Source organism: Cololabis saira, chromosome 6 (genome assembly GCF_033807715.1).
Source record: "Cololabis saira isolate AMF1-May2022 chromosome 6, fColSai1.1, whole genome shotgun sequence".
Taxonomy (NCBI): domain Eukaryota; kingdom Metazoa; phylum Chordata; class Actinopteri; order Beloniformes; family Belonidae; genus Cololabis; species Cololabis saira.
In genome coordinates this window covers 16,747,301-16,762,918 of record NC_084592.1, presented here as the reverse complement: position 1 = coordinate 16,762,918, position 15,618 = coordinate 16,747,301, and the positions used below count along the sequence as shown (strand labels likewise).

Sequence of the window (15,618 nt, the reverse complement as noted above, 5' to 3'; positions counted from 1 at the left end):
AATGGCGCTTTTCTACTAGTACCTACTCAGCCCGACTCGCCTCGGTTATGCGCTTTTCCACTAGGGGTCTAATTTGCAGAGTAGATACTTTTTCTGTAACTACTCTGCCGAGGTTTTAAGCGGCTGAGTCGGCTGTATCTGACATCATCACACTACAGGCCACCGATTGGTCGGGGGGTTGGAGTCAGACGTCTGAGTCAGGAGGTGGAAATCAGCGAAAGAGCGACTCTGACGGTGGTTTCTTGTTCATTTTATTCGACAGTTAATGGCAGCGCAAAAGTCTGTTTGTTGATCCAACTCTGAGGTGCAGATGTTAATAAACCTGGTGGCTGAGGAGAGAATTAAAAAGGGATCTAGACGGGCGATAAGGAACGACCAGATCCACCAGGAGCTCTGTCACTTCATAGCTGCTCGCGGCTACCAACGGACTTTTCAGCAGCGCCGAGACAAACTAAAGAACCAAAAAGCGTTGCCGCTTGAAACTTGTCTCACTCTCATTTTTTAACATGATATTGAACACAAGCCACAGACCCAGCAGCACATCTATCATCTTCTCCAGGTTCTACATCTTTAGTGTTGTTGTCTTCTTGGTTTAGATCACACAATCAAATACGTCACAGCAGCTTCGCTTCAACCTCCTAATTCTGCTCCAGCTGAATTGTTATGGAAAAGAAACTTGGCCGAGTTGAGTAGAGCAGAGTAGGTACTAGTGCTATTAGTTGCTTATGCCTTGGGCCGGCTCTGCTCGTTGCCCTCCGAGATGAAAGAAGACGAGCCCTCGCAGGGCAGACGGGCGTCCATGAAGCTCTGTGAGGGTGTGTGGGTTAAACTTGAGAGTCATTAAGTATTAAATGAACTGCTCCAGCGTTCCCCGGCAGACAAAAGCCCGGTTCTGGCTGATCCGTGTGGGCTCTCGGCTCATAAATAAAGCAAGCACCTCTGATTGTGGGGTGAAAATGTATAATTCATGCACCGCCACTCCCTCCCTCCCTCCTCGCTTCCTTCTCACTTTCCGCGAGGCGATTCCTCTCTTCCAGCCCTTTGTTGTCTGCGCCCTCGACTGCATTCGGATTAATAATTGAAGCGATAGCCCAAAGACTGATTGCGACACCGTCGGCCGGTTTTCCCCGACCGTCTCCGAGCGGGGATCTGACAAAACAGACGAAACTGAAACGCATAAATGTCATGTCCTCCTCCATAGAGCTGGAGGCGGGCCGGCGGTTGGCTTTAAAGATGATGGATGATGACAGTAAAAATGCTCTCCTCAACGTTTTCTTCTCAGGGCCGTAAAACACCTGGAGACGGGGAAGTCGTCGCCCCCTTTTTTTGTGTCGGTATTAGGGCTGGGGATTGATTGAAATGTCAAGATTCGATTCCGATTCTTAAGATTCAGAATTGATTGTCAAGGTTTGATCCGATTCGATCCAATATCGATTTGGGTTAGGGTTATTAAAACCGTTTTTTGAGCTGTTGCATGAATTATATGACTATAGTTATGCAATATATGAATACTAGTATTATATTGAGATTCAACAGCAAGTATTGGCAGCTAATGATGCTGTAAGGACCAATCACCTCCCAGAATGCTGATAGAACTGCTTTCAGAAACATTGTGGGTCAGAATTACCAAACAGATCCAGGGAGGAAACAGAGTCGTATGAAATCGGTTTTATTTTTTCCCACATTCCGTTTTAATTCTTTCCATTTTCGGTCTATTTCAGTTTTTAATTTTTGAGAATTTGGTTTTTAGCATTTTATGAAAATATAACCCCAAGACAGTATATAAAGTAATGAAATATAGACAATTTATGCAGTTATAACCTAACACTTTAATGTTTTCATACCTTTAAACATATTTAAAGGCAAAAACATGGCACCAGTTATTCTCATGTCCTACCAAGCATTCCTTTTTTTTTAGGCATAAACAAAATAATACCAAAAATTGTAAAGTAATGATGAAAAAAAAAAATCGATCTTTAGACATAAAGATAGAGGGTTGACATCACTTTCCCACTGGACCACAACCCCTTACTCGCACTAAGTGGCAAAAATGGCTGCAACTAGTAGGGGAAACTGTGGAAAAGACGGGATAACAGCCGATTATCGGCTTAAATTAAAGGCAGTTGGACTTGACAGTGAGCGTACAGTTACCTGAAGAACCAGTGGTCCATGGACATTAATATTTGGCCATGAATCGAGTTTCCTGACATTTATATGTACTTAATTTTCTACGCTGAGGAAATACACAAAGCAAAGCTTGAAGGCGTACAAAAGTCTTGACGCTTGGTTCTACTTCAAGGCAGGATTTGTTGCCGAAATTAAAGTGATGACGACACCGAACTTTATGATTTGACTGTTTAACGTTAGCTACCCAAAAAGTGCCTGGTATCCAGTTGTTTCTGTGAATTGCAGTGATCCATTTGTCTCTCTTAAGCTTATTTTTCGTCAGTCTGTAAAAAGCGTAAAAACGACAACTCTGATTTCTTCAGTACAGTCGATTGCACAACAGCTCTTTCCCATTTTAGATGTCTTCGAGTGCTCAAACTGAAAGTTTACGCTGCCACTCAGTCTTTCTGACACTCAGTCTTTCTGCCACTCAGTGGGCGTAACCCGCTGTGAAGTCGCATCTGTGACATCATACGCATTCCCTCTATTGATTTTTAGGAATTAATATGAGAATCGATATAGAATCGGAAAATCAATTTTTTTCAACACAGGCCTAGTCGGTATCAGTCCAAATTAAGCGGTTTGTGTCACTTTCGGACCTCCTAACCATCCTGGAACCGGCTGCGACGGGAGTGATGGACGGTTTGGGGTACGAGAAGGTCAAGAGGGCCGTTTACCGGCAGCATCCTCCTCCTCTGGGGTCCAGACGAGCATCGACCGCCTCCCGAAACGAAGCAGCAGCAACATGCTGTAAACTCCCCCCCCCGCCCCAGTCTCCCAGAGCCCCGAGGGCTTCCTCCTCGCTTTCACAGGCTGGTGTTGTTGCAGAACAGGACGCCCCGCGGCAGAAACAGCAGAGCAGAACTTTCCAGAGTTTCCTTTCCGCCTCTGAGATATCGATGCCGGCGGATCTCCCGAGCAACTTCTCACCCGTCGTCTCCAACGGCGTCGGGTTGAGATAACCTTGCAGAATGAAAAAGCTCATTTGAGTTGCAAACCGCCAACCCGCCCCCCCCGTCTGCTCAACACACACCTGCGCTGATTTATGGTGGCGCAGTAATTAAACGCACAACGTCTCGGCAGACGTGACACGCTGTGAGGTCACGTCAGGCTGAGGGATCGCTGCGTCTAGACTCTGCAGCCGCCCGGGTTCCTGATTTACTCGCTTCCTTCGAGTCCCTTTGGAAACCGAGCAGCGCGTCAGAGACGAGGCGGGAAGCCTGACCGATGCGGGATTTCTTTTACACTTAACCAGATTGCAGTTGAAGAGCGCGATGAAATATGATTGAGGCTGTTTAGCTTGTGAAGAGGGTCTCGGGGGGGGGGGGGGGGGGCAGCCGGCACCTCTGAGGTTAATGTTGTAGGAACGTTATTGATAGTTTCTGTCAAAAAGATGGACTTCGGTGTGAAGTTGACTTTTAAAACCAGCTCACGTTGGGGGGGGGGGGGGGGGTCCGCGCCATGAATGACAACGAGGGAAAATTGGAAAATCGTTAAAACTAAGGGTCCTAATTTGGTTCTTTCAAACCAAACTTGTCTGGAGACTCAACCGAGGGGATGTGGGGTCTGGAACTACACCTGGGAACTACACCTGGGAACTACACCTGGGAACTACACCTGGGAACTTCACCTGGGAACTACACCTGGGAACTACACCTGGGAACTTCACCTGGGAACTACACCTGGGAACTACACCTGGGAACTACACCTGGGAACTACACCTGGGAACTACACCTCCAGGGTTCGCACCGGCTACGCCGGCAGGAAGATGTGGTGGTTGTATTTCCTTCACCTTTGGCCCATTTTCTAAACGTGAAAGTTGGAAAGGAGATGCTGTAAAAGCCAGTTAGTCAACTAACAACTCAGAACCACCAGGCCCTAACCCTGAAGCTGAAGCTCTCGCTTCCAGGTGATTCACACTTTTAGTTTTGATGCTAGAGATGTGAAGAACAGTTGACGGGTTAAATGTTCTCCATCCATCCATCCATCCATCCATCCATGAATCTGTGCATCCATCCATCCATCCATCCATCCATCCATCCATCCATCCATCCATCACTTCATCCATCCATCCATCCATCCATCCATCCATCCATCCATCCATCCATCCATCCATCACTTCATCCATCCATCCATCCATCCATCCATCCATCCATCCATCCATCCATCCATCCATCCATCCATCCATCCATCCATCCATCCATCCATCCATCCATCACTTCATCCATCCATCCATCCATCCATCCATCCATCCATCCATCCATCCATCCATCCATCCATCCATCCATCACTTCATCCATCCATCCATCCATCCATCCATCCATCCATCCATCCATCCATCCATCCATCCATCCATCACTTCATCCATCCATCCATCCATCCATCACTTCATCCATCCATCCATCCATCCATCACTTCATCCATCCATCCATCCATCACTTCATCCATCCATCCATCCATCCATCCATCACTTCATCCATCCATCCATCCATCCATCCATCCATCCATCCATCCATCACTTCATCCAGCCATCCATCCATCCATCCATCCATCCATCCATCCATCCATCCATCCATCCATCCATCCATCCATCCATCCATCCATCCATCCATCCATCCATCCATCCATCCATCCCACATGGATGGATGTGGACCTTGAACAGGTTGCCATGGCAACACGTCTACTTCCTCAATACAGACATGAAGTTTAAATATGAAATTACTGACAAAGCGATGAAGTTTAAACAAAACTGAGTTGGTTATTTTTAACAAAGATTTTGGTTTTACGAAACATTTGTAATATTTGGACCATAGAAAGTGAAATGGGCCCATTTTCAAATCTTAAACAGTAAAGTTTTCACAATAGGGACCGAAAGAGCAAGAATCTCAGTTATCGTGTAGTAATTTACAGAATCCCACTGAGAAGCCACACTGAGAACACAAACCCTCAGCGGTTCTCCCTGTTAGATAAACGTCGAAGTTACCAGACATAAACATTGAGAGTTAACCTTTTAAAGAGACTATGAAGAGGCCCGGGTTCGTCAGAGGTGCTTAAGAACTTCATGTCAGCAATCTCAGGTCCCATAACAGAATCAATTCACCGAAATGTCATTTTCTCTGCAACGATCGGCTTATGCTAATAAAAATCCCCCCGACAGCCCTGATGGATTAAACCAGAAGAGGTTCAGCTCGACTCACAAACCAGCTCGCCCCGCCAACCTGCGATCTCCGTGGCGGCCCAGCCGAACACGGCTCAGGTCGTCCTCAGTCTGCACTCGTCAGCGTGAAACTGCGTGTGCAGTCAGAAATGGACAGGTTGGGGTTATCAGTGTGTGTGTGTGTGTGTGTGTGTGTGTGTGTGTTAGTTTCTGTTATGAAACGGGGACAGCTATACACGGGCTATAAGTGGGGTTAAAGTAGGTTTTATGGGGTAAAACAGCCCAAATATGGAGGACTGAAACCAATACAATCAAAAATTAAAGCTGCAAGCAGCGATAAACGGGTCCTCGTGCGTGCAATTTTAAACAATTATGGTCAAGGACTCAAAACCAAGTCTGATGACACCACCCACGACTCTCTATGTCAAACCATTCAAAAGTTATAGCAGGAAATAGGGACACCAATCAGAATAAGGGGCGGGGCTAATTTTCACCAATTATGGTCAAGGACTCAATATCGAGTCCGATGACACCACCCACGAGTCTCTATGTCAAACCATTCAAAAGTTATGGCAGATTTACATATCGGCCAATCAGCTACTAGTATCACTTCCTGTTTAGCGTTGAAGTTTGACGCGGCGCCACGGCTACGCCATTTCACGAAAAACTCACGATTATGATAACTTTTCATCGTTTCACGTCTTTTGTGTCTCCTGAGCGAGTTTTATGTCGAACGGACGATCCTGCTAGGAGGAGTTCGTTAAAGTACGACACGTGAAAATGGCATAAAATTGCGCCAAAATGAGACGATTCATTCAAAATGGCTGACTTCCTGTTGGGTTTCGGCCATGGCGCCAAGAGACTTTTCTTTAAGTTGCGACATGATACAGGTATGTACCGATTTTCGTGCATGTACGTCAAACCGTATTGTGGGGCTTGAGGCACAAAGTTTTCTAGGGGGCGCTGTTGAGCCATTAGGCCACACCCCTATTTGACACTATTAGAATACGTAATTTTTCGCCACATGGGACGTGCGTGCCAAGTTTCACAACTTTTCGAGTAAGTTATGCGCCTCAAAAACGCAATTGTTTTTGGATAAAATAATAATAATCGTACCGATTTCAATAGGGCTTCGCACAAGCCTTTCTGGTGCTCGGTCCCTAATAAACACAAAAATACACAAATAGATCATACTTTGATGATTTGATGATACATGATTTCGTAAATGTAAAACCTCAATCCAAACATCCCTGCGCTCTGTGCGAGTCTAAAGGTGCGTCATGTATTTTTAAGATGTTATAAATAAAATACTTTGACAAAACATACTTGGAGTTTTAACATATTGGCTTTAGGGCTTCTTGTTTGAGAAACAGTTCAAAGAAAATACCCTGACAGCACTTGAGTAACTTTATTCCACACATGAACTGGTGCGTCCAGCTGCAGGACCCGGCACCGGTCCGGCGGGGGGAAGGGGTTAACCTTTGGGGATGGACCAGAACAGTCAGATATCTGAACAATCAGTCATCAGGTGGATAGTTGCTTTTCACTCTGGGTATCTGAATATGGATCTATTTTTATTGATTGATTCATTAAGTTACAGCGCTCCCCGCTGGCGGCCAGCAGCCATAAACGCCACCTACAGTGATGCCTCGTTTCGTTTCCGCTGTTTAGGCCTGACGGCGTGCAGGGAGACTCCTTCTGCATCGCAACAGAAAACGTTTCTCCACCGGCGTAGATTCTCATCCTGGAGGTCGCGGCCGAGCACGTGCACCCCTTACACGCACATGTATCTCCCTGACACGTGTGAACTTCAACGTGATACTCGGCTGAAGCTCCAGATCCTGTTAACGAGTTTTCAGAACGGTCTTATTAAACCGACGTCTCTGCTTTTATTGCCACAAGAAGTAATTTAAGTTTGTGTAAACACTCCAGTTCATTTATTCTGTCTTAAAATCTTGAATCGAGGCCTTTTATTCGAGGCTTCGATGGTTTCCATGACCCGGGTGACTTGAGAGTCTACGTCAGTCTGTTCACTTTGTCCTTTTAATTTGCAATTTAATTTGCAGATTTGAGGTGATAATTGCCTCTTTTGTTGTGTACAGCTACTCAGACAGAGGAGCAAAGGGCGAACACCACACCGGATATTACTTACCCTGCCTTTAAGATGAAAGTATAGTATTTGCAGTAAACAGTGAAGAAGAAGAAGAGAGTGGTTTCAGTGTTTTCCATGTCTGGAGGAGCTCAGACGAGCCGTTGCTGCTGACACCTCTGATCCCACACAGATCTGGTGGGTTCATATCGCCGCGGCGAGGGATTTAACTCTGCGTAGTAGTAAACATCACATCCAATTTCTCAAAGTGCTGCAGAGGAACGAGAGTTTCATAAAAAGCGATTGAGGCCTTGCAGGTTTTAGTGATGGAGAACAGGCCGGAGCAGGAGGTGGGGGGTGTAGGTGGTGTGTGGCGGCGGCAGCAGCAGCACCCACATAACAGCCAAACAGTAGCGGTGAGGACTCTGAGACGTACGGGCCCCAGTAACTTACTCCTGGGCGGGTCGATAGATATGAGCGGAGGCTGCGGAGCAGAGGGATGCTGCAGTAATTGAGTCCGACCGAGGATGGCGGGAAAAAGCACCAGGGCAGCAGAAAAAGAGCCGTAACTGGATGGAGGTGAAGTGGAGATTTATGATGTTTGTGATCAACAACGGAGATTTCTCCATATCTGAGTCCCACAGAGGGCCGGGGGGGGAGCGGGGGTCTCCTGGGGGCCGGGACGGCACCTTGTAAATACCTCCAAGCCGGCATCGATGCTCAGACAGCTTCAGCTCGAAGCCTTCGGGACGACTGAGAGGAAACATTCTGGAGGCGGGAGTGAAGCGCAGGTGGCATCGTACATTTGTTTCCACTAAATCTCATTTACTCCGCACCAAGATACCCCCCCTCCCACAACCCAGTTTTTCCCCAATGTGATTGTGCAAATGGGTTTCAGGCAAAACAGGGAAATGTCATCTGGACCAGTAGCAGCTCACGCTTCATTAGCTGCAACAAGAGCCTCGCTGACATTTCACATGCTGACTTTCTCCATGCTTTTTGGACGGGAGGGGGTATTTTAATGAAGGGTGTTCCGGAGAAACGGCATTTCTCTGTACATAAACCAAACCTAATACACATCCCATCGCCTCATCCTCCAGCATGAAGAAGACTTGAGGATGGGCTGTGGCGTTGGCTGCCGTTCAGCCCCCACAGAATGCTCTTCACCCCCCCCCCCCCCCCCCCCCCCCCCCCCAAGTGTAACAACTGCTGTGTTTTATTACAGCGTGAAATAGGGAGTGAAAAAAGACCGCGATGGATGTTCCGTGCAGAATGTGTCCCCCCGTTGGGGCGGGACGATAGCAGCACAAAAGGGGGGAATCGGATTGTTTCAACATCTCGGAGCGTTTGTGTCTTATTTTTTTTATGTTATTATTGTACGTCGCGTTTGTCCCGAAATGCACCGACATGCCGTTGCATGATTGCATGCATTCTTGGTGCGACTCAAACAGATGGCGGCTGTGTTGCAAGGCGGGAGAGGAGGAGGAGGAGGAGGAGGAGGGGGGGGGGACCCAGCGTTGGCGCCCATCGGTGTCCAGCTCAGTTATGATCCCCCGTCCTCTTCCTAGATGACATGCCAGGAGTCAAACTCCAGCTTCTTGGCAGCGCTGATGTGAAAGATGTGCAGATTGGTTCAGGGTTGCCATTGATAACGCGGCGATTCGCCGGCATCAGCGACGTTAGCTAGAGCCCCCAAACTGTGTAAATAGGAATCAGGCACCTGATTTACGAGCGCACCTTTGTAATTATATCCAGCCGTCCTGTTTGCTTTGGCAAGACATCTGTCGTCGGCCCTCGTCTCCTCCGCCTAAATGCCAGGTTGTGGGTGTGGCCCCCCCCGGAGCAGCGCTGACAGATCGTCAGTGTCCAGCACACCTGCGAGGGAGCTCCCCCGCCTCAACACCTGAAAGTGGAAGTTTCCTCTTTTGTTTTTCTTGTTCTCTCATTTCTTTTATCGGCGAAGCGACAGCTTCTCGTGTGATGTGGGCGAGAGTGAGACGTGCAGTTCGGGCATCTCGGGATGACGCAGATCTTTTATTTTCACTGGTGCAGCTGCGATTGTTGTGAAACCGGGGGGGGGGGGGATTCAGGAGGAATGCATTCACTCTGCACACGAGATCTTTCAGAGGGTAAAATGAGCTTGATCCCCCGGCTTACGGGTGTGTGTTCAGTGATTTGTACGGCGGATTTGCCGGCTTTTCCTCGTTCCTGCAGGGGGGCTGGGTGGGGGGAACCGTGCACGGACCCCGGGACGCCTGCAGCTCGGCCCTGCTCTCGGAGGATGCAGCTGAGAGTTCTCGTATTATTAACAGCAGATGACTTTCAAAAAACCTGCGTGGCCCGAGGCCCGGCTGGGACGGTGCAGCTAAGGCTCGTATGTCATCGTAAATCCCCGAAGTGTTACAGTGGTTTCACCTGATCGGCTCTGCTGAAACCACGTTAGCTGCTTTTGGAGCTCGGCTCCGTCAGAACCCTCCAAGGTCTCCAACTTTCCCACTTGGCACTCCGTATTCCTTGCCACTGGAGTAATATCTATATTGCTATGAAGTAATTAAGAAAATACCTTCACCGCCCCCCCTCTACTCCGAGCCTCCTCGGCTCTCTCTCTCTCTCTCCCTCTCCCGAGCCATTAACCACTCAACACGCCGTCCGTCGGGTTTATCGGCTGCCGGAGATGAGGCCGGGCGAGGCCGCGCAGAGGGCCGAGTGTAATTGAGCGCTGGCAGGCGTGTGCAGGCTGCTGATTGCAGCGTGTTCCTGGAGAACCCGAGGTTTACGTTTCATCATGCACCCGTCCACCGCACTCCATAAAAAGCAAATAAACTTTTCTCTGGCAATGGTTTAATAATGACAGAGCAGGCTAATGAGCGAATTAGGGGGTAACAAATACATAAATACGGTCTCCGGCCCGCTAACTGAGATGTGACGTTGCTTACATCATCTCCAGCGTGCAGCAGAGAGCCTTGCCTCTCTCTCTTTCAGGCACTCGTACCGCTCCGTGTTGCTATAATCCAGCGAACATTATACGTCCTATTACCCTCTGTCACTGACGGATGCGTTAAGTGTCCCCGATGAGCCTCGCGCAGGAATGTGCTGAGGAGGTTTTATCGATCCCTGCCAGAGTGCAGTTGCTGGTGAAAGAGCCCAAATTAAACGGGGCTGAATGAGTGACTTTGGCAGGTTGCGTGGTCGCTGCGGTTTGAGCCGCTCCCAACGCAGGCCGGCGGTTTGAATCACTTCGCGCCCCCCCCTCGTCTTTTTTTTTTTACACAAACTCCCCAGCAGCCGGCGGCCAAGAAGGCGGGAAGTGCACGATTCTGGTGGAGATGCTCGGTCGCTTCATCTAATGTGACGAGTTGGGAGCGCGGTCCCTCTAAACTGTATCAAAGAGGAGGTTTTAAGCTGCTCTGATGCACGTTTAAAAACAATCAGTAAATCTTTTCCATGTGTTGGGAGACGAGGAGGCGGGGGGGGCAAGTGGATCATTTATTAAACGCTGGTGAGGAGACGCTAAGTGTCGGAGCACGTCAAGCCCAGACATGAGCGGGAGAAGTGGCGGCATGACAGCGAGGTGAAGACAGTTAAAGCACTTTTCCACTAGTACCTACTCAGCCCGGCTCGCCTCCACTCAACTCGGTTTGCCGCTTTCCCACTAGGGGTCGAGCCGTGCCGAGTAGATACTTTTTCTGTATCTACTCTGCTGAGGTTCTAATGGATCTTTTCCACTAGAACCTACTCGGCTCTACTCATCTCAGCTCGGCTCAACTCAACTCAGCCTGGTTTCTTTTCCACTACAATTCAGCACCTGGAGCAGAAGTAGGAGGTTGGAGTGAAGCTGCTGTGACGTATTTGATTGTGTGATCTAAACGAAGAAGACAACAACACTAAAGATGTAGAACCTGGAGGAGATGATAGATGTGCTGCTGGGTCTGTGACTTGTGTTCGATATCAAGTTAAAAAATGAGAGTGAGAGACGCCGCAAGGGGTGTGTGAACTGTGCGACCGCACGGGGCCTCGCGCTATGGGCCGTTTTTTAAAATTGTTTTTGTTTTTTTTCCTTATAAATATCAACAGTCACGTTCCATTACAGACCTAAATGTGTACTAGTCTGTGCATATATATAAATATATGTGCAATGATGCGCGTGTCTGTTGTTCAATACAACTGCGTCAGACCAAGCGCAGACACAAGCTGCTCTGATCCAGACGGGTGGAGTGTGGAACAAACTGTCACACAATGTCGAGAGAACGAGACAGGATCAGGAAATTTCCATCAGGGAATGAAAAAAGAAAAAAACTAAAGAAAATGGAAGAGTTTAATGCCTCTCTGAAAGGCTCGTTTGATAGATTTGTTACAAAAATCACCGATCTGACCGGGTCTCAAGCAGCCGCGGGGCCCCGCGTCGAGGCAAGAGATGATGATGAGGCAGGGGAAGGTATGCAATGCTTCATAATGAAACGTGTGTATGTGTTTGTATTCAGTATTTTGCTAATTGGAGAGTTAAAATTGCGCATATAGACACCCGATCCGACCCTGAAAAACCCAAAAACTTTGCGCGCGCGCCAGCTATGAAATGACAGAGCTCCTGGTGGATCTTGTCGTTCCTTATCAACCATCTAGATCCCTTTTTAATTCTCTCCTCAGCCACCAGGTTTATTAACATCTGCACCTCAGAGTTGGATCATGAAACGCTTTCGCGGTCGTAGCTATGGGTTGTAGCCTGCTGCTGAGCTGACTTTGTTTTGGCAGTACGGATCGGATTTCTGACAGTTTGGGGATAAAAATACACTGCACCCTCAGCACATTACAAGTGTTCCTTTTACTAATACAAAGTTTTACAAAAAAATAATCCAGTGATTTAAATTTTGATTCAAGGCCAGTAAAAATTTAATTCAAGGCCAGTAATAAAGGCTTTTTCCATTGATGTGAACGAGAGAGACGGGTGTTTTTGTCCAACCGGATATTCTGACCGGGATGTAGCAACGGAGAATGATTTTTCTGATTGGTCAGTCAGGGACCAATCAGAAGGCTGACAAAGGGTCGATTGTTATGGAACAGAAACTAGACCAAGTGGAGCTGAGCTGCGATGAGTAGAGCCGAGTAGGTACTAGTGGAAAAGGGCCATTAGAGACGAGGGAATCTGTCGGGAGCTCATAAAGGGGGGGGGGTGTCTTTGCTTTTACAGAAGTGTCCTTTCAAGGTATGCCCGGCATCTGCAACCCAACAAAAACAAAACAAAAAGAGGCGGGTGTGAGACGTGGACAGAGGAAGTTCCTGAGCGAGGTGTCGGGTCAGGAAGCCGAGGCCGCGAGCCGCAGAAGGAGAAGGAGGAGGACGAAGAGGGTCTTTGATGTGGCCTGTTTGTGAAGTGAACTGACACCCTTCTCCTCTTCACAGTGCCTGGAGCCCTGCAAGGAATCCTGGGACCTGAAGGAAAACCAGTGCCAAGACTTATGCGAGGTATGTCACGAATACCGCGGTTACCCCAGACGTGCAAAAGTGCTCTGGCTTTCAGAGCTTGTGGGAAATTACACCTCGATGTGGGGGTAGGGGGGGTGAAGTAACTCTTTCTGCACTGTAACACTCTCTGAGTCTGAATCAGAGCTGTTTCACGTCCCTCTCTGCTCCGCTGAGTCATGAGCCGAAGCGTAAACAGGTCAGTCTCTCGGCTCAAAGAGCGGCCTGTTCGCTGGCAGCGGCGGCGGCGGCGGTGGGGACGTTGTTCCTAGACATGAACTTGACGTGTGTTTTCCCTCTTCTCTCTCTCTCTCTCTCTTCAGCCCCTGTTTCCCAAGAAGCACTACGAGTGCCTGACGAGCTGCGAGTTCCTGAAGTCGGTGGAGGGCGTGAAGCAGGGCGACTGCCCCGCGCCGGAGAAGGCCAGCGGCTTCGCCGCCGCCTGCGTGGAGAGCTGCGAGGAGGACGGCGAGTGTTCGGGGGTCAAGAAGTGCTGCTCCAACGGCTGCGGCCACACCTGCCAGCTGCCCAAGAACCTCTACAAAGGTACGAACTAGGGGTGGGCGGTGTGGACTAAAACATTTATCACGATCATTTCTGGCATTTATCCCGATAACGATAAAAAAAATACCTATACAAAAAACGTCATCAACGGGAATTTATCTTTCTTTCTTTCTTTCTTTCTTTCTTTCTTTTTAGGCTCATTTCTTTCTTTCTTTCTTTCTTTCTTTCTTTCTTTCTTTCTTTCTTTCTTTCTTTCTTTCTTTCTTTCTTTCTTTCTTTCTTTCTTTCTTTCTTTCTTTCTTTCTTCTTCTTTTTAGGCTCAATCTTTTTCTTTCTTTCTTTCTTTTTAGGCTCATTTCTTTCTTTCTTTCTTTTTAGGCTCATTTCTTTCTTTCTTTCTTTCTTTCTTTCTTTCTTTCTTTCTTTCTTTCTTTCTTTCTTTTTAGGCTCATTTCTTTCTTTCTTTCTTTCTTTTTAGGCTCAATCTTTTTCTTTCTTTCTTTCTTTTTAGGCTCATTTCTTTCTTTCTTTCTTTCTTCTTTCTTTTTAGGCTCATTTCTTTCTTTCTTTCTTTCTTTCTTTCTTTCTTTCTTTCTTTCTTTCTTTCTTTTTAGGCTCATTTCTTTCGTTCTTTCTTTCTTTTTAGGCTCATTTCTTTCTTTCTTTCTTTCTTTCTTTCTTTCTTTCTTTCTTTCTTTCTTTTTAGGCTCATTTCTTTCTTTCTTTCTTTCTTTCTTTCTTTCTTTCTTTTTAGGCTCATTTCTTTCTTTCTTTCTTTCTTTCTTTCTTTCTTTCTTTCTTTCTTTTTAGGCTCATTTCTTTCTTTCTTTCTTTCTTTCTTTCTTTCTTCTTTCTTTTTAGGCTCATTTCTTTCTTTCTTTCTGGCTCATATATTCCTTCCTTCCTTCCTTCCTTCCTTCCTTCCTTCCTTCCTTCCTTCCTTCCTTCCTTCCTTCCTTCCTTCCTTCCTTCCTTCCTTCCTTCCTTCCTTCCTTCCTTCCTTCCTTCCTTCCTTCCTTCCTTCCTTCCTTCCTTCCTTCCTTCCTACTAATTTATTGTTTTTACCGTGAGATGACAAATTCTTACCGTGGGGAATTGTTTTGACGGTATATCGTGAACGGTCCGAACATTCCTAGTACGAACCGCCACTCGCCTCGTGTCGTGTCGCTCTGCAGCGACGGAGTGAGAGATCTCGGAGGGTTCGGTGGCGGCCGGGCCCCCTCGGTTTGTGCCGGTGGTTTTCATGAACGCGGAGCAGCTGCTGTGATAGAAATTCACCAGAGGAACAAGTGTTGTATCAGCTTACGCCGCAACCGCGCAGAGTGGTTTTATTTGAGCTGATTTCATCGTGCACGTGGCAGGAGCAGTTTTCCAACCACAGCGGGGGAACGTTGAGAAGGCCGTTGGCTCGCTCCGACGTCGGGGGTGCGCAGGCTGTTCCTCCTGGCCGCGACGGCGGCTGCAAACTACGACCGGTCGGCGGGGTAAACGGTAAACACAGCGGCCGCTATGACATCAGAATCGTGCGTAGAGAATCTCTGGAACGACCACCATCAATTACAAGCAGCTCACGGTTGCCGAGGTAATCACCCAAGTTCACGTGGAGGTTTACGCTTCACAAAAAACCCCAAAAAATGCAATTAGCCGCCGTGCCGTGCACAGCTGCTCCTCTGCTTAATATTTTTTTACAGCAGAAAGTTGGATTCAGACACACACTCGGAGGGATTGAGGCTTTAACCTCCTAAACAAAGCTGCTTAGGAAGAAATGCGTTTCTATTTGACCTGTTTTCACGCTGGAAGAAAAGAAAAAAGAAAGAAGCAACTTCCAGGTTTCCTCCGTGTTTGTCTTCGCTGCTCCCTGAACCTCGGCTCTGATTCATTCCTCCACATGAGACGCTCGGCTTTTCAGGCTGATGCAGTTTGTCAGCTTGAGGAACGTCTGATTGCGGAGCTGTATGCTTTGAGAGGAGCAGCCAGGCAGGAAGGAGGAAGAGGAGGAGGAGGAGGGGGAAGAATCGGCAGAAGGAGAAATAATGAAACGCTCGCTGAAAAATGAGAGAGCTGCAAACAATGAATTATATTAGATAAGAGATGATTTATCGATGGAAATAAAGGGGGTTCTAGTGCAAGCGCACAATAATCGTCTGAACGTTTGACTCCGTGCACCGACGCTTAATTATCTGTGCACTTGGCTCATCTCCTTATTTAATTATGGCCCAGGACCGTTTCCAAGAGGGACCAGATT

At 47.6% G+C, this 15,618-nt stretch overlaps 1 protein-coding gene across 1 annotated transcript in view; it reads left to right on the top strand.

Annotated features, from left to right (window-relative positions):
• Positions 1-15,618, top strand: part of LOC133445883 (anosmin-1) — a 63,146-nt gene that overhangs the window by 12,995 nt on the left and 34,533 nt on the right. Inside the window, exons 3-4 of the mRNA XM_061723389.1 lie at positions 12,810-12,872; positions 13,193-13,415. Coding sequence (XP_061579373.1) covers positions 12,810-12,872; positions 13,193-13,415 — 286 coding nt within the window. The remainder of the gene's footprint in view (positions 1-12,809; positions 12,873-13,192; positions 13,416-15,618) is intronic.